This window comes from Aspergillus costaricaensis (assembly GCF_003184835.1).
Source record: "Aspergillus costaricaensis CBS 115574 unplaced genomic scaffold BO79scaffold_23, whole genome shotgun sequence".
Classification (NCBI taxonomy): Eukaryota; Fungi; Ascomycota; class Eurotiomycetes; order Eurotiales; family Aspergillaceae; genus Aspergillus; species Aspergillus costaricensis.
In genome coordinates, this window is record NW_020291823.1 from 461,780 (window position 1) to 484,058 (window position 22,279).

The 22,279-nt window shown below is 50.5% G+C and overlaps 10 protein-coding genes across 10 annotated transcripts; 4 read left to right on the plus strand and 6 right to left on the minus strand.

Annotated features, from left to right (window-relative positions):
- Window positions 1-236: 236 nt before the first annotated feature.
- Window positions 237-3,436, plus strand: BO79DRAFT_288810 (Myb-like DNA-binding protein; the record flags this gene model as incomplete). Its single annotated transcript, XM_025688725.1, has 4 exons — window positions 237-627; window positions 691-2,062; window positions 2,112-3,284; window positions 3,334-3,436. Exons 1-4 carry the CDS (start codon window positions 387-389, stop codon window positions 3,434-3,436), a joined length of 2,889 nt encoding a protein of 962 aa, XP_025537828.1. The 5' UTR covers window positions 237-386.
- A 645-nt stretch (window positions 3,437-4,081) lies between these two features.
- BO79DRAFT_256936 (uncharacterized protein) lies at window positions 4,082-4,366 on the minus strand (the record flags this gene model as incomplete). Its single annotated transcript, XM_025686231.1, has 2 exons — window positions 4,082-4,195; window positions 4,268-4,366. The coding sequence occupies 2 exons, from the start codon at window positions 4,364-4,366 to the stop codon at window positions 4,082-4,084; spliced, it is 213 nt and encodes a 70-aa protein (XP_025537829.1).
- Window positions 4,367-4,954: 588 nt separating this feature from the next.
- Window positions 4,955-7,378, plus strand: BO79DRAFT_246595 (uncharacterized protein; the record flags this gene model as incomplete). The annotated part of the gene is made up of 1 exon (XM_025685583.1): window positions 4,955-7,378. One exon carries the CDS (start codon window positions 4,955-4,957, stop codon window positions 7,376-7,378), a length of 2,424 nt encoding a protein of 807 aa, XP_025537830.1.
- An 89-nt stretch (window positions 7,379-7,467) lies between these two features.
- On the plus strand, window positions 7,468-8,251 carry BO79DRAFT_33878 (uncharacterized protein). The gene has a single exon (XM_025689092.1). The coding sequence runs from the start codon at window positions 7,556-7,558 to the stop codon at window positions 8,030-8,032; it is 477 nt and encodes a 158-aa protein (XP_025537831.1). The 5' UTR covers window positions 7,468-7,555; the 3' UTR covers window positions 8,033-8,251.
- Window positions 8,252-9,427: 1,176 nt separating this feature from the next.
- On the minus strand, window positions 9,428-10,339 carry BO79DRAFT_176547 (WSC domain-containing protein; the record flags this gene model as incomplete). The annotated part of the gene is made up of 2 exons (XM_025679861.1): window positions 9,428-9,971; window positions 10,042-10,339. 2 exons carry the CDS (start codon window positions 10,337-10,339, stop codon window positions 9,442-9,444), a joined length of 828 nt encoding a protein of 275 aa, XP_025537832.1. The 3' UTR covers window positions 9,428-9,441.
- A 991-nt stretch (window positions 10,340-11,330) lies between these two features.
- On the minus strand, window positions 11,331-11,778 carry BO79DRAFT_33890 (uncharacterized protein). Its single transcript, XM_025689094.1, has one exon. The coding sequence runs from the start codon at window positions 11,704-11,706 to the stop codon at window positions 11,443-11,445; it is 264 nt and encodes an 87-aa protein (XP_025537833.1). The 5' UTR covers window positions 11,707-11,778; the 3' UTR covers window positions 11,331-11,442.
- A 420-nt stretch (window positions 11,779-12,198) lies between these two features.
- On the plus strand, window positions 12,199-14,278 carry cps1 (Gly-Xaa carboxypeptidase). Its single transcript, XM_025682721.1, has 3 exons — window positions 12,199-12,582; window positions 12,630-13,927; window positions 14,007-14,278. The coding sequence occupies exons 1-3, from the start codon at window positions 12,239-12,241 to the stop codon at window positions 14,111-14,113; spliced, it is 1,749 nt and encodes a 582-aa protein (XP_025537834.1). The 5' UTR covers window positions 12,199-12,238; the 3' UTR covers window positions 14,114-14,278.
- Window positions 14,279-14,552: 274 nt separating this feature from the next.
- On the minus strand, window positions 14,553-17,421 carry gta1 (glutaminase GtaA). Its single transcript, XM_025689096.1, has 8 exons — window positions 16,945-17,421; window positions 16,586-16,878; window positions 16,070-16,512; window positions 15,436-16,019; window positions 15,181-15,383; window positions 14,988-15,131; window positions 14,799-14,934; window positions 14,553-14,743 (listed from the first exon to the last, which is right to left on the minus strand). Exons 1-8 carry the CDS (start codon window positions 17,136-17,138, stop codon window positions 14,665-14,667), a joined length of 2,076 nt encoding a protein of 691 aa, XP_025537835.1. The 5' UTR covers window positions 17,139-17,421; the 3' UTR covers window positions 14,553-14,664.
- Window positions 17,297-18,351, minus strand: BO79DRAFT_33898 (uncharacterized protein). Its single transcript, XM_025689095.1, has 2 exons — window positions 17,887-18,351; window positions 17,297-17,802 (listed from the first exon to the last, which is right to left on the minus strand). The coding sequence occupies exons 1-2, from the start codon at window positions 18,220-18,222 to the stop codon at window positions 17,455-17,457; spliced, it is 684 nt and encodes a 227-aa protein (XP_025537836.1). The 5' UTR covers window positions 18,223-18,351; the 3' UTR covers window positions 17,297-17,454.
- Window positions 18,352-19,806: 1,455 nt separating this feature from the next.
- On the minus strand, window positions 19,807-22,262 carry BO79DRAFT_198292 (uncharacterized protein). The gene is made up of 3 exons (XM_025681331.1): window positions 21,894-22,262; window positions 21,652-21,816; window positions 19,807-21,575 (listed from the first exon to the last, which is right to left on the minus strand). The coding sequence occupies exons 1-3, from the start codon at window positions 21,975-21,977 to the stop codon at window positions 19,962-19,964; spliced, it is 1,863 nt and encodes a 620-aa protein (XP_025537837.1). The 5' UTR covers window positions 21,978-22,262; the 3' UTR covers window positions 19,807-19,961.
- Between the last annotated feature and the right edge of the window lie 17 nt (window positions 22,263-22,279).

Here is a 22,279-nt window from a genome sequence, read left to right on the forward strand (position 1 = left end):
ATTCATGGTCCGATAATACATGGGTAAACTGTAGGGTTTCTAGGGTTTTGGTTAGGGTTTATGTAGGGTTTAAGGCTTCTTAATACTGCCTTCCTACCTGGGCCTAGTGCACCATCTTATTAAGCAATTAGTAAGCAACTTACCCCAAGGGTTTCACCGCTAGTACCCCAACACACCACCAGTGTCCTTTTCCGTACTCTACGCTGTCCCAGCCATCGACAACATCACCGCGGCATCAAAACCACAGTTGTAATCACCAATTTGCATCAATTTGAGGCTTCTAGCATCGATAGCAGACCGTCTGGAGTATAAAGCTCCGCGCTTTCACGTGCTCGGACGGCTGACCGCCTTCCATTCTTCTCGGACGCGTTTGTTGTGGTGGCAGAATGGCGCGGCTGGTTCAGTCACGAGAGGTCGTACAATCCTCGACTGGTTTGTCTAAAGGCCAAGGGGTCTGGACGGGGAGTCCTATGCGGAGACGTGTCACCAGAAGTCAGAGTCGAGAGTTAGAGGAACTTCGAACTCAACAGGCTCCTCGTGGTAGTGGTGGTGATGATGGCGAGCCGTCGGCAGGTGCTGGTCGGAGAAGGTGGGGCACCCAAAGTAAGGGACCAGTGAGCGGGAAGGGTGAGTCTCTTTCTTAGTACTGTTAGTGGTTCTTTGGGGCGCCTCTCATTGTTCTTGGTGCAGGCTTAGATGTTGTGGTTGAAGAATCACCGCAAAGGTCGGCTCAGAAGACTGGCCCCCAGTATGGGAACCAGGTCATTCCTGAGACTCCGGAAGATGAACACAACATCTCCGGTACTACTATTCTGCCCTCAGAACCGGACCATGATCTGGATGTGGATATCATGGTTGAGGCACTTCCGGACTTGGAGCGTGCAGCTGCCAATGTACTTGATTTCCTCGTTCCTGGGTCGGCAGATCCCGTCAGCATCATGAGCAGGGCGAAGCAGCTGAGGGATCCTGCTGGCACTCAGAGCAGACGGCTGCAGCGGTCTGTGACTAACTTGAACCATGAAGCGAAGTACTTTGGTCAAAAGAGCCCTCTGACTTATCTTGATGTGGAGTACATTGTGGAAGTCAGTGGGCTTGAAGACTACTCGAAGCCTGTGCTCTACAAAGCCAATTGTGCTCGTTTTGCGTTGCGAATGCTCCTGGCTACACCTGGTACTGAGTCCTCTCCAGAGCAGGCAATTTCCACCATCCATGATGAGTTTCCGTCGCCTTTCATGGCTAATCTGGTGGAAAGGGGTGCCCAGAAGTCTGTCGATGAAAGCTATCTGGAGAAGGAGACTTGGCAGCTGGCTCTAGAGATTCGCACACAGTACTTGATAATGCAGCTTGAAGCACATCAGAATGATGATGACTTTGACCCAATTGAGATACTAACAACTGGCTTCTTCTTGGACGCGCCCAAGGACGCACCAAGCGATGCCGAGCGTCGGTTTCGCGGCTTCAATCTGGAGAGGTTCACTGACGCCAGACGAGAACTTCCATCGAAGTATCGGAGTGACGTTGAAAGCCGTTATGACGATATGCGTGTCGTTCTGGAAGTTGACGGTACTATCGGAGCACTCAAGGGTGACTACCGCTGGCAGAAGTTCGTCATGCAGGCCGCCCGATGGATTCGCAAGAGGTGTGACGAGGTGAACAATGACTTGAAAGGCCAAATGAGCTCCATGGACATGCATGAGAGCTTTTACACCATTGCAAAGTCACGTCAAAGTATCAGCGGCACTCCGGCGTTGTCCACGCCCAGTGGGCGCTTTTCCAATCGTCTAGCGACGGCTGAGAATACAGCACGGAGGTCTGCTACTACTTCAGGTACGCCACAGGTCTCGCAGCCTTCGTCGCAAGCAAGGCCTCCTGCCACCGCTTCTACAAATGCACAGAAAATTGCAACACCCATGTCTGCCCAGAACCCGTTTCACACAGTCCCAGAGATCATTGAACCAGAGAGAAGCGCACCCAGAGTCGCTTCAGTCGCCCGCGATGTTGTGCCTCCTGCTGCAACAGAGGAGCCCTCTGAGACCAGGCCTCAGAAGAAGTTTCGCAAATAGTGAGTATCCTCAGCATTCACCTTTTGTCCATGGGCTAATTGAGGAAAGCCCCTTCAATAACCGAGACGCTATCTCCCGGATGGGTCAACGAAGGCAAGAGCTTCGTCATTCAATTGATGCGTCAACCTCTCGCCGACAATCTGACTCAGTCATACCCAATGCTTCTGAAGTGGCAGATCAGTCTGCAGCCGACAGGCGACAGACTGTGTCTGCGATCCCACCTCGGCAGAGGTCAACGGACCCAGCACCGCCCAATGAGGTCCAGACTACCTTTGACGCTTCTCGCACGCTCGTCAATGATGAAACGCAGGTTAACGATGACACTGAGGCTTATGAGGATACGCAGCTGAATGATGGCGATGAGACACATGAAGAGACCCGGCTGAACGATGAACACACAACGGCCGAAGACACCGAACTTTTCGTATGCGACGAACCACTCGATATAAGTCAGCATACCGAGAACCATCCGGAGAGGTCCCATAGTCCTCCGATGAATCGGTCCGTCCCAAGACCCCGCAGGGAGCCTGCATCTACATTGGCACCTCCTAGAATGGAAAACCACCTTTCGCTCCCCTCAAGCAGGGATGTCTGGAATATGGCGAATTCTCGGTCGCGGGCCACTCCAGAAGCTTCTAACAGCTCACGACCTGCGTTTATCGACCGCCAAGAAAACGCAGTGCGCGTTTCTCCGGTCAGCCAGACGTCGGGACCGAGAAGTGTGGAACGGAGACCTCGTGGACGGCCCCCCAAACGCAGACGTGAAACCGAGACTGTCTCTGAAAGCGAAGAGGAATATGATACCGATGACCGTGAGGTGGCTACGGAACGCCGGCGTGCGGAAAAGCCCGCGCAGGCGCGACAAAGCAAGCGCGCAAGGGTAGACAATGGCCATGAAGGAGCCGGGGACGAGGCCCAGGTTCGACATCGGTCCAGGTCGCAGGAAGCTGCTGGTTCCCCAGTTCGTACGCAGGCCCCTTCGCCGCAGGCAGAGAACCGCCAGGCGATGCCACCACCGATATCTAAGCGGAGAACCAGAGGCTGGACAGATGCCGAAGATCGCCGGTTGATACGTTTGATCGAAGAGCACGGTGTTTCGTGGACGAAGATCGAAGATGAGAACACGATACAGCCTGAAAGGGAGGGAGAAGCCCGATTCGAAAACCGAAATCAGGTGCAGATAAAGGATCGTGCGAGGAATTTGAGGATCAAATTCCTTCGGTAAGTCGTCATTGCCTCTTTGATGTAGAAAATTCACTGATCAACTTAGGGAGTCCCTACCGATCCCCAAGAATTTTGTAGACGTGACGATGAAGGGGGTGGACAAGAAGAAGCTCCGGGATCAAGGTATTGACCCAGATCGTAGGGAATAAAGTGGACACTGTCTGTGGGCCCAGACCAGGGGTTTTTGATAATGCTTTGTGTGACGACATGATTTATGATACCTTTGGGGATACCGGGATATGTTTTCGGAGGCGTATTACTGGAGTCTGGTTTACGAACGATTGAATAATGCAGCGACTCCCAATAATGTTTATTATGACTATTAATGGCTAATTTCGGGGGTCCAGACTGTACTTGATGAATTTTTATTAATTGTCTTTTAAACCTCTCATTGCCTCGTTGGAAGCATCTTGAACAGCGAGCTTCGCATATCAGATGCGCGGCTACAGGCTAAGCCGTTCAGGGGGCCACTACTTCCCTACCATACTTGTCTCTGTGGTCTAGAATATTAAAAAGTAGACACCACTTCATTTCTCGGAGAAAAATTATTATCAGGCCCAAATTTACGACTATATGCTTAGTTACCAAAAGAAAAAGTCATGGATTCAATATTGATCAAGCCTTTGCATTCGCATAACAGCATAGGGAAACCTTCACCAGTAGGGAAAACCTAAGCCAAGACATGATGAAACAGGTAGGTTAGATAGATCACTGATAAATCTCGGAGCACAAGACAGCGTATTTTATAAAATACATGGTTGCCAGCCCCCAAGCAAATTTTCTCGAGTGATCCCTTAGCAGCCACACTTGCCGCAGCACTCCGGGATGTCAATATGGTGGTACTGGGCAGCACCCCAGCAAGCGGAACAGCAATCGCGGGCATCAGTGGTGTGGCACGTTTCAAGATCCTAAGTTAGATGAGAGGTTAGTATCCCTTCTTTGTGAATGAAGGCAATGATGTACACAACTTAGTTACTTACCAGGCGCTTTCCATGTGCAGACACTTTGCCACCACCTTTCACATGTTCAGCCGTGACGAGGGCTGCAAAGAGGGCTGTGAAAAGAACAGAGAACTTCATGGTGGTCAGAGATATTGATTGGTTGGCCTTTGGTGGTTATATGTTGGAATGGAAAGTTATCTGAGTGTAGAGTGTAGAGAATAATGATCAAGAGCTGGAATTATGAACCCATTTATATAGTAGCAAAGAAATCATAGAATAAGGCAACTAGTATATTGCCATCGATCCTCACCGTAATGAATTCTGGTGTTGATCAACCAGATCGTTGCATATTATTAGATGCTAGTCTGGTCCAGTGGCTTATTCGGACACTTCTACATGCAAGGAGGCTTCTAGATCGGGTTTTGCAGATCGTGCTGAGCGATCATATTGCATGTCGGCTAATATAATTTAGTACGGGAAGCAGATCCGATCTCTAAGACAGGAGGAATAATTGTTTGCCTTCTGCAGTTCGATGTAGTGTAGAAAAGTTTATGTTGAAAGTCATACATGCCTTTAGTAGGGCATGATACCAGAACTAGTGCTAATTTGGGCAGTGGGTTCGGGCTGTTTCACATGACGAGGCTGTGCTTCATTTGCTGACATCCACCCGCTATGTTGACCTCTTGTAGATAACATATTTCCCTCCCAGTGCATCCGTAGCTCATTATGGGTCTGCGACGCAGCTGTGTCTTCTGTCGTACCCGAAAGATTCGATGTTCCGGTAAATCTATTTGCAGTGCCTGTCGAAAGCGCAACCTCAGCTGCGAATACAGTCCGGAAGCTCGAAAGGGCCGGCCCGCGCAGAGGGGAACAACATCACAACCTCCGTTGGCGTCGCAACTACATGATAACAATGGTAGAGATGCTTCGTCGCAGCCAGGAGCGAGCGCAGAGAGTTCCTTGACGCCTTACTCAATAGCGCAAAGTTACGAGGAATCTGCAACCAGCTCCGACCTGAGTATTCAAGTAGGCGATGAACTGGAGCGGAGATTCAATGCCTACTTTATCACGAAAACTGACTCCGGCTCCAATATCTTCCAAACCGCAATCGCTACCTATCAACGGCAGTTGGAGAAGTCTCCTCGGAAAACACCAATTCATTCAATACAGCTTCCTTTGAGCTATGATGGGTTGCTGTCCCTTATGGCGTCGGAGATGGTGGGCATCCTGCCGCTCCGCTTTAGTTACCTAGGAGTTCAGCAGTTGGAGGCTCCGAATCAAAACTTTTATGTATCAACTCTAGCAGCGGACACTACGCGTACGATGTTTGATTCTCTCCAGTTTGCTGTCGATCCGTTGATAGTGCTGGGGAAGCATCTGATTCTTCAATTGGTTGATGTGTGGTTTTCGGCTCATCCATTGTCACCTCTAGTGTCTAAAACTCTTCTAACTACAGCAATCCAGGATGATACAGTAGATAAGGCTCTTCTAGCCGTCATACTGGCTGATGCATATGATATACAGCCCATCATGAGCGGGTTGCATAAATGTGCCCCAATCGATCCTCAGACACTATCCAACTTTGCTATATTGCAGCTGAAGCAGCGCACAATAGTGCTTGGACACCCTTCTGTTCTTTCTACAGCCCAGGCACTGTTTCTGGTGGGGTGGAGGGAGCTGTGCCTCGGCCATGCCCGACGTGCCACATGCTTCACAGGCTACGCCTGTCGCATAATTGCCACTTTGTACACCTTTTGGCAGGCGGGTGATCACAGAAAGTGTAGCAGAAAGCTCAACGGTGTGGATGTAGGTGCCGTCGAGCAAGAATTGGCACAGAATGTTTACTGGATCTGCCTGGCCACCACAACATGGGGGTTCATGCAAAGCAATCAGCCATTCTCGTTGCTCACTCCGGAAACGACGCCCGACTTCCCGTGCCTGGATGAGGCAGCTTCAGCTATTCTCCGCCTAGATCGCGCATCGGGAAACATTTCCACACTACAGGCACAAATCCAGGCTACCCAGTGCTTGTGGCCACTCAGTCACATCACCAGTACAGTGGCCCATATCTACACCCTGTATCTCAATGCACCCACAGAGAACAAAGATAAGCAATCTGTGCCATGGCAGAAACAGCATCTACACGAGTTACATCAGCTTTTCCAGCCTTGCTTTGATCGATCTGTTCTGGCGTCGAGGATGCATAGGATCCTTCTCAATGCCATCGAGCTGGTGAAGAACGAGGTCACCGTCGCATCGTCACGGTCTTTTCTTCTAAGTGCATATCATAGTATTGCTATTCATATGCTCTTCTCTGGAGACAAGAATGATCAAAAGCGGCCGGCGATCTCGCCGTCTGTCATCGATCCATTTTGCCAGTCGGCTTCCGCGCTTCTTACCATTATTCAACAAAGGCCTTCCAGAGTGTCAAATCTGATGCCTGCGCAAGAGTTTCGAAGCGTTGATGAATCGAGTATAATGCTGTATGCTTTGGACACTTGCAGCAGGGGCTTTTCGTACATATATGCGAAACATGAGCATGGCTCGATCGAGGAGCGCAATATGATTGGCTTGCGACAGAATCAGCTAGCCCACCTTGCTGATCAGCTGCACCAAGCCTGTAAAGGAGACGTAATATCTCGGCTTGGAGCAGCTTTACTGCCGGTGAAAAAGAGAATGAAGCGTGCGAAGCAAGCGTTCCAACAGCTTGGATCATCCTCCATTCCCCAAACAGCGCTGCTTTCCAGTCAGAACGCGCAGACACCATCGAGTAACTTGTCTTCCGCCAATGACCCTCTAATGGATCCAAGGCTCAGCGTTGGACAGATTGCAGATCCATCTCTTGCTCCTGACTCAGAGCCTTTTCCGCTCATGGCAATTGATCAGACCTTATCGCTGTCGGAGGACCCTTGTGAGATATACGATCCAGGCTTTTTCCTCGACGGACCGGTCACAGGGTCACTTCTGGGGTTCCCTGGCCTTGCCAAGATGAACATGCAACTTCAGGATTACGTATCTCTGGAAAGCGACCTGGATCAAGATGCGCTTGCTTTCTTGAGTCAAGGCACGAGTGGCATTTCGTTCAATGAATTGAACGTTCAGAGCGCTGATGCCAACCCTTCGGACACTCAACACAATGCTTTCTCATAATGAATTATTATATAGCACTTGCTGATGCTATTATTCAGGTTATCAAATTTCAATGTGTATCTCCTACATTCGTGAAACCATGGCATCGAACTATCAATCAACTCACAGCATCACGATACCAGCTCATGCCTCGCCCCATTGACTTCCAACTCAACTGGCGGTCGCTGCGTCTTCACCATGGGTGCAGGGTACCCTTGCTCCACTGCCAGGTTGCCACCAACACTACCACCGGATCTTTGCATCCGTTTTCTCTCCTTCCTTTCCCAAAACGCCCATACAAGCGAAGCACCCGCAATGACGCCCAGAGGGACCCCAACTCCCACACCAATGGCTGTATCCCGCCCCGCGGAAGACGAGGAGGAAGACGAGGAGGCTGAAGAAGATGCCATCGAGGCCGACGAATTTGACGAAGTACACGTACTATTCCCCGACGACGCATCCGCTGTAGAGTTCGCAAGCGCCGCATACCCATACAGCATCTTCCCGGTAGCAACCTCAAACGAGTTCCCATGCGGACAAATCACCTCACTGCCGTTGCTTATCGGAGTACCGCAACAATATGTTGAGACGCCATTCTCATACAGAAGATTTATTATCGAGCAACCGCCGCCTTTGTTGATACTTTCTATACAGTACAGAAGAACCAAAGATTAGCGTTATTCCCCCATCACCATTCACCAATACCATTACTCAAAAACACCGGAAGTATCATGTATGTACGTACGACAAACAGAGGGACAATTGTCCGACTCCCAATTCGGATCCGTACACGCCCCGCGGGACAGAACATACGGCTGTTCCCCCGTATCCATGCAGAGATTATTCGATAGACAGACGTCGGACTTTCCACAACATGCGGAATACGTGTCCGATGAACAGGGAACGTTATTGCTTGCGATGGTACCGTCAGGGAAGTAGCATGTCGCTGTTGCGCTGCTTGTCGGGGTGCATGTTGCGAGGAGGAGGCAGAGTAGCGCAGTCGCCCTGATCCCTCTGACAATCATACTGAAAGGCGAAAGGAGGCGGTGCCCGGGATAAGAACCGCGTTCTATATATTAAATCAAAAGAAAATCGACCCCAGAAACTCATCAATCAATCTAAAAAGAGAAAGAAAGAAAGAATCACGAAGTTACTCATGTCCCTAGGACACTTCTGCCCAAGAGAGAGCGAAAGAGTAAAAATTAAGGAAAACGAACGGGCGCGCGCCGCATTGCGAATCCAACTAAACATAAGTAAATCTCACTTATGGCAAGACAGGCAGGCAGGCAGCTAATAATACCTGCCTACAAGTGCAGAATACATGGAATTCCTACAAGATGACTGGTTATTGACTGCGTTCAGGCCTTCCAGTATTTTCCTTTTTTTTTTTTTTTTTTTTTCTGCAGAGCCTTGCAGGTAAAAAGTGGCGGCGGATTGCAGGGCTGGTCAGACAGATACCTATTATCTTTGTATCGGTGGTGTTAAGGGGGAGGGGTTGACGAATAAATGGGCTGTGGATTGGGGGCCGGGGATTCTCACTCACCGACTTTACTCATGTATGGTGTCGGTGCTCTCGTATTCGATATCTATCTACCCAGTAGGTAGATGGTTGGTACGTTAAATTTTATCTAGTCTGTATAGGCAGTAGTGAGTTGCTTAGCCTCAGTGATCCTGCGGACTATTGCTGCTTAGTTCTTATCTTATGGGGTAATTAATTAACTCCGATGGAGATGAGTTGTGGTATTGTTTAGGGCCGATGGCGTTATTTGTGGATTGAGTTTCGAAAGAAATAGTGAAATATAGTATAGCTAAATTGTAACAGAAATAGGGATATCTTAAACAACGAAAGTGACTATCACTAAGAAATTAGCTTACTGCTCAGCAGAAACCAAAAAGTACATGTCGCATCGAACCCGCGATTAATCCCAGCCTATTATAGGTATGTACCTTAGATCAATCAATGCCTAGCCCCGCACCTATACCGTACATCCGTAGCTACATATACAAGATGATCATCCCCTCTTGGACCGACGTAACTATATCTATACTCCAAAAGATAGAACGTCGAATGTAGATTGAGACATCTACAGTCCGAGCGCAACAACTGCCGCCATAAACACACCTCCGATCATCCCACTAGCAGGAGCACCAGCAATTGCAGCAGCAGCACCCGCGCTAGTTGATGGGCTCGCGGCAGCCGAGCCACTGCTCGCCGCTCCGGACGCAGTAGCAGTCGCAGACGCGGAAGCAGACGAGGCAGCAACAACCATCGACGAGGCCGCAGCAGCACCAGTAGCAGGGACAGTGACGCCCGTCATGGACGGTGCGGTAAGGATCACGCTCGGGACAGTAGACTTGGCTGCGCCTCCGTCTGCAGCGGAGCTGGCGATGGGGATACCGGTCTCCACCATGGTAGGGTTGACTTTCATGGTATCAGGGGAGGAGTTGGAGGATCCCGAGGACGAGTCGGAGTCATCAGACTCTGGGGCAATCACGATGCCGTTCTCGACGTTGTCGGTGGATTCACGTTTCAGTCCCGTGACAAGTTTGTCGTCGGTGGTGGACTCCGAGACAGTGGTGGAGTTGTTGATTAGCCATGCATTGGCGCCGCCGCCTATAGTGCAGTATGTATTAGTTTATGATTGTAAAGGCGATAGATGAGGGCGTAATGGAGGTATACGTACAAGTTTCAGATGGGAATCCCGAGCAAGGGGTCTGGCATTGGGTGGAAGAGACCTTCGCTGTTGAAGGAGGCAGGGAGTCGCCGCAGTAGCATTCGTCGCCATTGTGGAGGGCAAATACGGGCTTGTTTTGCTTCGTGCAGATTTGCTGGCAGTAGCCCTCGGATTGGAATTGATATGTGCCCGCTGAGGTTAGCTGGCCGGCACTGCTATAGCAGCCTGCGGTGGTGTAGGCAGAAGCAGTAGTGAGGAAGGAGAGGATTGAAAGGGAGATGATCTTGGTGGCACTGGCTTTAGGCATTTTGATGAACAAGGGAAAAGAATGGAAGTTATAAGGCTGTTTCCTTTTTCGTTTTTTTTCTTCAATGAACGAGAGTGGATTTTGTATGTATGTAGTAGCAGTTATATACCGGCAGGAAAACGAGAGAAAGTAATAAAAGAACGAACTGAAACAACTGATATCAGCAAAACTCACAGGCAGGCATAACCTAAATATGATCCATCCGATTATCCCATCGTTCAGGATGGGGTTGGCACCCGACCCAACCCCTTGGGATTTTGGAACACCCGAAGTTGACACAAAAATCGGCGTGTGAAACGCAGTAGAATGCCGATCTGAAGATCGCGTGAACGAACGCCCATCTGATTCTCCGGATTCCAAAATGGTTCGCTCGGCTCCACGTCCCGCGCGTTATGGCCGATCCCTTGCTGTCTTGGGGGCGATGTTTCATCATTGTTCCTGTCGAGTTGACGGTGTTGGTCTTGGGAGGACCCATTTGAGTGGCTACAAGCCTCCGCAATGCGGATACACCGTTCGCCAGGTACCCGAGCGAGGGATGTTGTTTGTTCCGGTGATGTAACGATCGTCGCACTATTGCTTTCTGAGACCACCACGCGGCCGACTATCGATTGTCAGACTCTTTTGGTCCTGTGGATGTCGTCAGGCTGGGGAGCCCCTGTGGAGAGGAGGATGACGTTCATGGTCTGCGACAAATTTTATTTGTTAGGTGAGGCTGTGTCTTGGTCGGACTGGGGCTACCTTGATAGTAGTAGTATTCTTAGCATCTTCAGTGGTGGATGCTCGCTTGTTGTTTGTTTTGTTCCTGACCCATGGAACCAAAGTCGGAAGGCAGAGTTGGCAGGCAGAATGGAGAAATGGAGTAAAAGGGGAGCCATGTTGAAGCTGCATTGTACTTTTTCGCCTCGTTTGGTGTCGATCACGAGACTGGCACCTGATACTCCCAATTCTCCCCCTTTTGGGCCTCACTCTTCCTCGTCTCCCTCGACATTCTTATAGTTCTTACTTAGTTGCACTCGCTGTGCTTTAGCGTCAGCCACTCCGCTAATTTGCTTCTGTCAGTGTTCGAATCTCCCGCATAAATCACCGGCCATGTTAAGCGCCGATCATCCACAAGCTTGATCGCGCCACTGAGATGCACTGACGTCTGCAGAACTTGTTGCAGACAGCCTCATGGCCAAGGCTGCTGTGTCGACCATTTTCATGTTTGACAATTGATACAATCCCCTACAATGGCAGGGGGAAGTCCCGGACTGGTGAAATCCGCCAGGCAATGTTGACTGCCAATGTTGCCGACCGACGATACTATGCAACAAGTGAACGAAAGGGGTGTTGCTATTGGCAATCCTTGTGAGACTAATGACTAACATTGCATCCCTTGATTTGTCACCTTTACGCAGGAGAGATCGCTGCTGGACGGGTTCGGCCGATGCTATGCTGAGGGCTCATTGATGACATTATGGTGGGAAATAATCCATTGTTGAGGTCTTGCTGGTCTATCAATGAGTGGACTTAATGTCACTGCCATTGCAACTCAGTTCCAATGCCTTCATTCAGCTCTCCGCTATATACCCAAATTCAATGCATCACAGAACCCGTTACTGCATGCTATCAATATCCTCAAGCTTACTTACCGCACTTTCATCTCGCCTGCCTCGACCTTCCTGCTATGGCAATTCTTTCCCCAGCTGAGCGGTTCCGTCCGCTTTCCGACCGGCAAACTTATCAACCCGAGCGATACGGAGAGGGGAAAGGCTATCACGGCAATGATTGCGCAACTCTGCGATAAGATAACCCCATGCTTTGACGTAGCCTCGGCCTTGCCCTTCTCCTCATTATTATCCTCCGATTCCCCCAGGGTTCCTATCTTCTGCAGAAAGTGCCCCAGGAATGGAATTGAAGATGTCCAAGTTCCAATTGCTTCCCCTTGTCGCAGGGCTGCTTGCCCCTTCAATTGCAGCCCTCAGCATCCCTTCCCCGCAGCAAATCCTCGATTCTCTTACTTTCGGAGAGCACACCGACGGCTTCTGTCCGCTAGCACCCAAGGTCGAGGTCCCTGACGACGGACTCTTCCCAGCTCTCAAGTTCGTAGAAGATGCCTCCTTCAAGTCGCGTCAAGTCAATCGTCTCTCCAGGGCCGTCCAGGTCCCGACCGCGATCGACGACTACATGAAGGACCCCTACGACGAGAAGTTCGCCCCATTCCTCGACTTCCAGAACCTCCTAAAGACCCTCTTCCCACTCACGTACGTCTCCAGTCCCCATCCTCACAACTCCATCTAACACAACCCAGCCACTCCTACGCCCGCGTAGACCACATCAACCGATTCGGTCTCGTCTTCACCCTCAATGGCACAGACGACTCGCTCAAGCCCCTGCTCTTCACCGCGCACCAGGACGTCGTGCCCATCAACGACCCCGCCGACTGGACCTATCCCCCCTTCGATGGCCACTTCGACGGCGAATGGCTCTGGGGCCGCGGTGCCAGCGACTGCAAGAACGTCCTGATCGGACTGATGTCCGTCGTCGAAGACCTACTCTCCCAGAACTGGAACCCAACCCGCACCGTCGTCCTCGCCTTCGGCTTCGACGAAGAATCCCACGGCTTCCTCGGCGCCGGATCCATCGCCAAATTCCTCGAGAAGAAATACGGCCCCGACAGCTTCGCCTTCATCCTCGACGAAGGCGGCATGGGCCTCGAAGTCCTCGACGACACCTCCAACGGCGTCGTCTACGCCCTCCCGGGCGTCGGCGAAAAGGGCAGCATCGACGTAGTCCTTACCCTCGCCGTCCCAGGCGGCCACAGCTCCGTGCCCCCTCCACACACAGGAATCGGCATCATCTCCGAAATCATCTACGAACTCGAACGCCAGGACCTCTTCGTCCCCGTCCTCGACACCCACCACCCAACTCGCAAAATGCTCGAATGCCAAGTCCGCCACTCCCCCTCGCAAGTCGAGTCCTGGCTCGCCTCCGCCCTCCAATCAAGCGACTACGTCTCTCTCGCAGAGAAACTAGCCTCCTCCCGCGGCGACAAGTTCCGCTTCATCCTCCAAACCTCCCAAGCAGCAGACATCATCAACGGCGGCGTCAAATCCAACGCTCTCCCCGAGAAAATCAGCGCCCTCGTCAACTACCGTATCGCGCTGCACCAAACCCCAGATGATATCAAGAACCGCGCTGTGGATATCATCTCCCCCATCGTGAAGAAATATAACCTCTCCCTCACGGCCTTCCCCGAAAGCGATACCGTCGACCCTGCCCTCAACAACCACCTCACCCTCACTACCCTCAGCGGCGCCCTCAGCCCCGCCCCAGTCAGTCCAACAGACACCGACACCGACGCCGTCTGGGCCCGGTTCTCGGGCGTCACTCGCTCCGTGTTCGAGTCTGTCCCGAGTCTCGAGGGCAGGAAGGTCGTCGTCAGCGGAGACATCATGACCGGGAATACCGATACGAGATTCTACTGGCCCTTGTCGAGGAATATTTATAGGTGGAGTCCGTCGAGGGCGGGTAAGGCGGTGAATATCCATACTGTGGATGAGAGGATCGATATCGATATTCATCTGGAGGCGATGATGTTGTATTATGGTATGTATATCCCTTGTTCTTCCTATTGGTATATTTGTGATGAGTGGGTGGGTAAGACTGACTTGTGTTTGTGTTATAGATCTTATTCGCTCTTTCGATGGATGGGATGATTCGTCTGTTGTGGATGCTGCTGTTGCGGATGATGATGATGATGATGATGATGAGCTTGCTCATGATGTGCTGTGAGTTTAGTTACTCGCACTCTAGGAGACTTAAGACTTGGTATGAGTATTGGTATGGGTATGGATGAATGACGGTTATGGATTATGTGGTGTCTTGCGCCAAAAGTTCATGTCTTTCTTGGAGTAGAATGAGATCCAGATCTGTTTCCATGAATAGCTCCATTATATAGCCAAATGCAGTTAACTATGTGTTTGTCTACCGATCTGAAATAATACAGTAAGAGTCAAGTAGGTAAGATAATCAAGTAATATTTGCAGCTTCCTAGGAAGATAATTATGTACTCGGCGATCGCCCAATGCACTGTAAATTGCCCGCTCCCCGTAATACCCATAGTAGAGGAAGTTTGAACGAAAGTGACAAGAAGGCGGGGAGGGGGCAATATCCCTGCTTAAGCAATATATAACAATAGTAACAATAAAGAGCTCAATATAAATGTAACGAGTGACCTGCACATCGAATGCTGAAGAATAAGAATGGAACGGCTCCACTGAACCAAGCAGGGGGATATCATGCACAGTTGCAAGGATGTGTCGGAATGAAACGAGAGAAGTGGTTTAATTGCCTTGGTTGAGTAGAAGCAGGGCAAAGGCACCGCCCACGACGGGGCGGTCGATGAAGACGTTGGATGGGTATCTATTAGTAACATGTCAGATGATTCAAGTTATATAATTTTCTGGTTCTTGCTTACCCTCCGCCAACTGCATCGTAGAGATCAGTCATTGCGTAGTTTGTGGGCGTGTCGTTAATCCATTTCGAGAGAAGCTGCGTGAACATGTCCCGCGTGCTGGTTGATGCGATGGCCGCAGTGAACATTTCCCAGTCGGCTAGTAGAACAGGTTAATAAGTGAACACCATGGTAGGGCTGTGTCAAGCTTACCCTTTGTGTAATTGTGTCTAGTGTCGAGCGGTACTCCGTACTCTAGTTGGACAGTGGGGTAGAAGGTGCTCTGCATGTCGTAGATAGATTGTGAAACCAAGTTCAGGCCCAGCTCCCGATCGGCATAGAGGTTGTATAGGAGACCTAGTAGCTGTCAGTATACGTACTCTGGCATTATTGAGGTGGAACATACCGTGGGTGTTGTTGGAGCCATAAGCAAGTGTAGCATGAGGAGGATTGGCATCGTGCGCGACGCCCAGGATCTGCCATCTGTCGATGTAGTTGTGAGCAATGGCAGTGTAGTTGGCCCCATTATCAGTGTGATCAGTCTCATTGCTAATGACAGCCATGGCTTCGATACCGATGATGCCCTTCAAGGCCAAGTTGGTCTGGTTTCTATACCTGTTGTTAGCATCTAATATCACATAAAGCGGGGTTCTGCACGTACGCTAAGCTGCCTGCAAAGTCATCCGTCGAGATTTGGTTGGCAGGGTAAATTGCATCCTCCACAAGGTACGCAGTCCACTGGTTGAGCAAGGTATAATGCTGAGACAGGTAATCGGTGTCGCTCGCCTTCTGCGCATATGCCAAGGCCATGATGACCATGTTGCCACATTCTTCTAGTGGCATTGCCTCATCATCGCCCTTTGGATGACCAGTAGCGTTGGGATAGTGGCTCCCTACATCATGCATGGCGTATGCGTTGGGGTAGTTGCCAGACTCCTGAATCTCGAAAAGTGGCTTCAACAAGAGATTGAGAAGCTCAGGGTTCGTGTATAAGAAGATGGGGTGTGCCGGGAAAATGACGTCGACCGTGTTCACGTTTCCATCCGACGAGATTTCCTTCATGAACAAGTAGGTGTTGTCCGTGGTTCCGCACAGTTGGGTTGCACCGAAAGCTTGACGGACCGTGAGAGAAGTGATCGTCAGGTAGTCCTGCCCAGCTGCGGCAATGGAATCCTGGGCTACCTGGGTATCAAGATCCGACGAGAGCGAAGAGGATGTCGCATAGTCATTATGGAAGAAGTCCAGCTGGAAGCGGCATTAGTATAGCCCTCGCAACCTTATCTCGTAGGACTTACAGCTTCTGGGCCCGTGCTGAAATAACTGGTCCACAGCGAAGGTAGAATAGTGGAACCACTGCTACTTCCTTCGTACTGAATTGCGTCGGTCTGGGCAAGACCGATAGAGTATAGAACTGAAGCTGCGGAGTCCACAGATCCAAGGTCATGAGCAAATGCAAAAATAGGCCAGTCGGTAGAAATGGCACGGTAGTCAGAGTCCTGCGAGTCGCCTAGCGTTCCGTTCGCAGCAAATGCTGCACGTACATCAACAGCTCCACCAGACTGGTAGGTCAGGCTTTCACTGTTGTCTGTGGCCCAGTACCAGTCTCCCCATTCTCCCTGGTTGCTGATCTCAGAGAAAGCAAGCTGGGTTTGGCGGCTGACTTTGTGATAGGCGACACCATTATCGGTGGTACCATAATCCCATGTTGCGGTCGTGGTTCGGTCTCCCGACACCCATTCTATATAGTTAAGTTAGACACAGCCCACCCGTTGCTACGCAAATGTAACTCCTGTCAGTAGGCAAGTACTCACCCGCCGAAATATCTGCGTACAGCTGCACATCGTGGGCCGTGCCATCGAGAGACTCAACCTGCACATCGACATAGGAGAACACGAGCGACTGCCGTTTGTAATCGTTTGGTGTAATCGGCGAAAGGAATGTAATGTTCATCTCCACTTTGTCGGCAACGTTCATGGTGAAAATACTCTTCGTAGATGTGTACTCATAGGAGGTTTGTGTCACAGTTTCCGGTCCAGGGATTCCCATCCAGGTGTAAGCACTGCCATCAACACGAATCATACCAGCCCAGCCAGTGATCTGGCCACTATTCCAGCAATATTATTAGCTTATATTTCCATCCAGATCACACACCATCAGTATGAGTACTTACGACCAGAAAATCGGCCATTCACCCGCAAGATACCCACCATTACCTCCATCACTCCCTGCAGACAGCCAAGTGCTCAAGTACGGCGACTTGACTGCCAGCGGTATCGCAGGCGGCCGGGCAGGCGAGAAACTAGAGGTAGCGCTGGCCGAAGCGGCCAGCACCGTAACCAATAAACTTATGAAGAACTGATACATTGTGAAATTTGACTGCAAGACAATCAACAGGCAAACATAGTCCTTTATAGCAGTACTTCTTTTGTTATTCCCCACAGGAAAGGCAATGTCAAAACACTTAAGGTTCCGCAGAATGAGATAGGTAACTCCAGGAATGGGGACTGGAATGTCAGGCACAGTCTCAGGGCGTAGACAATCGACTCAGCATTCCGGGAAGAAATGAGGGAATGGGGGCATATTTGAATCAAATGCAACAACCCTGATCGTCAGGAGATTCCAGTCAAAAACAAAACATCCCCAAGTTCTCGAAGACGGCACGGAACTGCGCGATAAGAAATTACTTCCCCCCAGCGTCGTCTGACCTGTCAGTCTCCGAGTGGACAAGACCCATGCGGTCTGCATCCATATGTCCGAGAAAAGCAAAGAGGTTATTCATGGAAGAAAGGGGGGCCGGTATGGGAGGGGGGCGTGGCTGAGTGTGATCAAATCTTACCAAGAAGTCTTTGATTAAGGTATGTGGTCTCGCGGAGCCATTTCCCATACACACAACGCTGGGCTTGCAGGACAGCCTCGGGCCAAAAGCAAATAACTCGGCCAAGAAGAGAATCAATGGGTCAAAGCAAGACGCCACTAGCTCGAGCAATATACTTGTTCTAAAATCCAGGTGAGCCCATGGACTGGGGCCCTAAGGAGCGCAGATGAACGAAACAATGTCAAACCAGGCCCCATGGTCTTTACAAGCGGCACGAGATTGCATATGACTACTTACTGAAAGCGGATATGACCGAGTGACAATATCATGAGTTCCGCGCCAGCAATAACGATAGATTAGCCGAGGAAACAGGTGACATCGCTTTTGACCGAAGTTATGGCGGCGGAGACATGAAGTGGATGCGGCCGGAAAGAGAGTGAAACAACTGACAAACAACTTTGCTGGAAGACACACACATCCTCCATGTGAAAAGGAGACCGTCTGAAAACGGCAGGAGACAACATGGCGTTGGTGCCAATCGATCCTCCCACCGAATAAGAGTTCTACGGTGTCTCCTGCAGAACTCTGAATTGCTGCATTCGGAGGGTAAATCATATATAGTATCGTGGCCATCGAAAGTCAACTCCGGGAGTCGATCAGTCACCGCCAGACCGGTTATCCCAACCAAGCCAGATTGTACCCATATCGATCGCAAGTCCCACGACAGTTCCCAGCAAGGGGAGGAAAGTAAAGCCAAACGGCCAGCATCGGGGTGGACTCGGAAAACCTACAGTACAGCGAGTGGACAAGCAGAATAAATTGGAGCCCCGTCAGTGTGACCGACATTTGTGATAGCATCATGTGAGAAAGTCGATACCTCGGGGTTTCCCCCTCATTCCCCTGCGTCCAGGAACCATGAAGTCCACCAGTCAGAGAGGTAGGTACAGGGAAGAGGTGCGCATGGCTGCAGTGTGACTATGCTCAACCAGTGAGCATCGACCATGGCTGGTGAAGATGTGGAGATGAGGGAGAGAGAGATTTGGAGATGGACGCCTTGACCTCCTCGGGGATCGGATGGCGGCAGGCTGACCAACGCGGAGTTCTCGCCGTGTCTTCCTCCCTCACCAACTAACTAATTGGACTATTCTACTATCAGTAAGATTATTATTATTCCCTGCTCAAGATCCCAGATCGTGTTCCACCGAAGAAATGATCCGTCATCTCGCCAATGCAGGTACCAGGCAACAATAAGTCCAGTCCAGTCCACTTTGCTTTTTGTTGCTGTTCTATTTTCAACTGTTCTTGTTATTTTTTGCGCCCGATCTTTACCACAAAGGACTGACTGACTGACTGCTAAGTAGTTAATGCAACTCGATCAATAACCAGCGTGATGTTCTTGCAGAGCATTGAGACATGCACACACAAGTAGTATACACTGCACCATGTGTCTCACAGACAAGACATCAATAGTAACCTGCACGAAACGCAGAACAGCTTCAAGTCGACAAAAAAAACAATCCAAGACACCGCTCCCACCTCGGTCAACAAGGAACTATAGATAGTTACGGTCAGGGGTAAGTAGTAGGTAGTATTCCACGGGTTAGTCCAGGAACAACAATGGCTTGGTTGTTTGCTTGTTTGATTGTTCATTTCCACCAGAGCCAAACTCCTCCGACCCATGGATTTGCTAAAACCCGACCCACCAACAATGTATAGAGCTGATCCGGACTGATCAGGAACAAAATAAAGCATAGTTACTGTTAAAAGCAAAGACACACTAGCTAATTGCTAGTAGATATCAACCTAACTCTTAAGGTTTCTCTTCAGCTAAACTAATAGATAAATATCCTATAATCAACAGAAACCATTCTACTACTAATGCAACTTCATCACTAGTAATGATGTCTCAAAGCTACAAAGACAAAGTAACCAGCGTCGCTAACTCCTATTGCTGCATGATGTATTGCATATTCTATTGTCTACTAGATACAAAGTCAATGATGTAGGGAGATACTACTAAGCAGTAAGTTGTAGATAACAGATAGTCCGAGAACTCCGATCGCGCCATTGCTCTCACTCATTGCGTTTCGCGAACTAAAGAATATTATCGAGCTAAACTACTGCTTAGGAGAGCATACCTTTAATTTATCGACATGCGTGGGAATCTCTCTTCTTGCTCATTAGAACCATCTATCTATCGAGGATCTCATCATGTCCCTCCTCTTATCTATTTAGACCGACCAAACAATTAAAGAACCAGTGATGGAATCTGAACACATGCCAAGGTACATATCTATATACAAGAATCATGCAACTATACTAACATATACAGAAAAATGATCAGTCTCTTTTATCTTTGACTTCATGAATCTCTAATCAGAAGCATTATTCCTCAGTGGCGTCTCCTCCATAGGGAAACTCTCCTCCGAAGGCACATGCCGATACGGCTGCGAGCGCTGGATTCTCCTCCTCCGAAGAACCCAAAATGCGCCCAAGAGAACTCCCGCGAAGGACGAGACAACCAGAATGAAGATGAGAAGATTTCCGAGGCCACGCACAACCTGATACGCTTGAGACAGCGCCGCAAGAAGGTCCTTGGTGTCACCATTTGACAAGGCAGAGGAGTGGTCCTCACCCGCCTGGGCCACCTTGTAAATGCTCGACGGGTTGATCGGGGAAGGAGCTCTCGACGAACCCACAAAGCCAGCGGCCTCCCAGTTATCGGGAACCTGGGTGCGATGCACGGCCGAGGTGCCCATCACATTGCCTTGGTGGTCGACAGCCGCAACAGACACCCAGTCGAGGAAGCCGTGGGCAACGAACATGGTCTCGAAGTCGGTCTTGGAGACGTTGCCGATCAGCACGGGAGCTCCGCCGTCATATGCCTGGGCGTAAAAGTTCCAGGCGGCTACGTCGGTCGCACCGTTCCAGCTGACATGGAAGATCGTGGTCAGGTCGTCTTCGGTCGTGCCGTATACGGATGCTACCAGATCGGGCGGCGCGCGAGGCCGGCCGGTGAACTCGTACTTGTATGCGCGGTAGGTCGAGAAGCGGTCCGATGCAAACCGGGCGGTCATTAGGACTTTTCCCTCTGGAGAGAATTCGCTCTGGTAGCCTGACTGGCTCCAGCCAACGAATACGTTGCCGTTGGGGAGGAGCTGGGTATTGCCGCGGAGTCGGGAGAGCTGGCCGTCAGGACGGTTGTAGCGTGCGATCAATCGGGCGGTCATCGGGTTGGCAGTCGTGTCCAGCTCGACAAATAGGGCCGAGGATATGATCTCGTCGGTGGTAATCTCGTCGGAGGCATTGTTCAGGAACGAAATGATATGGTGCGTCCCGTTCGACGAGACGAACTTGACATCATGCTGTTTGGAAAAGACAAAGTCCTGGACGAAATTTGTTTCGCGCCCACCCAATCGCCACATCACGCTACCATCTACGCCGGAAATCATATAGATGGTATCGGTGAAGCGCATCGAGATAATGTAGTCGCCGGCCTCATTCTTATCCACGGCATTCATATGCACAGAGTCGAATCCCCATTGACCCATAGGCTCCTCCCAGGTGTGAAAGCGGTCGGTCTCATGCAAGCCCAGGTGATCGGAAGAGTCCCATTCAAACAGCGGTGCACCAGTAGCCAAATCCAACTCTGCAAATCCACCCGTCAGGAAAAGCTTCTGTTCCCCGGGACGGCCCACATCAGCCATGTCCAGCATTTTCGACTGATAGACACAGGCCAGGGCTGTTTTGCCTCCATCCATGACTTTAAACTCGTGGACATTGAATTCCCAGGTATCGTTAAGCTTGAAAACCTCCGACTCCACCTCATAATGCTGACTCAAAATAAGACCGCTTCCGGGGACAGTTTCATCGAAGGACCGTTGCGCAATCAGGGACAAGTGAGGTTTATCGTCGATATTGTGCACCGCTTTGAAGTCGAAGGTGTTTCGGTTATCGAACATGGGGGATCCGGCCCAAATGAGAACCTGATCGCCGCGATTGAGTTAGCCATGTTGACGAATCGACCGATTCAAAAACTCGGTGGTGGGGGTAGAGTCTTACGCCATCTTGGTCATAGATATAGGGTCCGACCTGATACTGCAGATACTTACGAGTCGGAGATTCGGGATCGATCATGCCGTAGGGAGCAACAAACCAGTAACCCGGTGCGGCGCGGTCCCGATCATGGTGAGTGATTTCCCATTTCAAGGCCCGAACTTCGGGGAGCTGAGGCGATCATCATGAGCACGAGAGCAACACATGCATTACTTAGCCGTTGAAAAAAAAAGAAATAGTCAACTTACTGTCACAAAGGACATGAGATCCTCATCGTGGCGCTGCGCAAAAGTGAATTGCGAAAAGAGCAAGGCGAACAGACACCAAATCATGGTTCGGGCGGAGAGTGATGATGAACCCTCCCAGCAAAGCAAAAACCCAACGAGCGGAGGAGGGACAGGCCAGGGGCGGAGAAGGAAAGAGGAAGGGGAGGAGGAAGGTGAGAAGAGAGAAAAAGGAAAACCCGATCAGCCATGGCGCAGGAAATCATGAAAGGCTGATTTGCAGATACACGCGCCTTATACGGATTGGAGAGTCCCAACCCACGCCGCGGGCCCAGATACATAGTCTCGTTGTTCGACTGGGGCACCCCGAAGATCGGCATAGGTCTCCCAAACACCCGTCCAAACACACC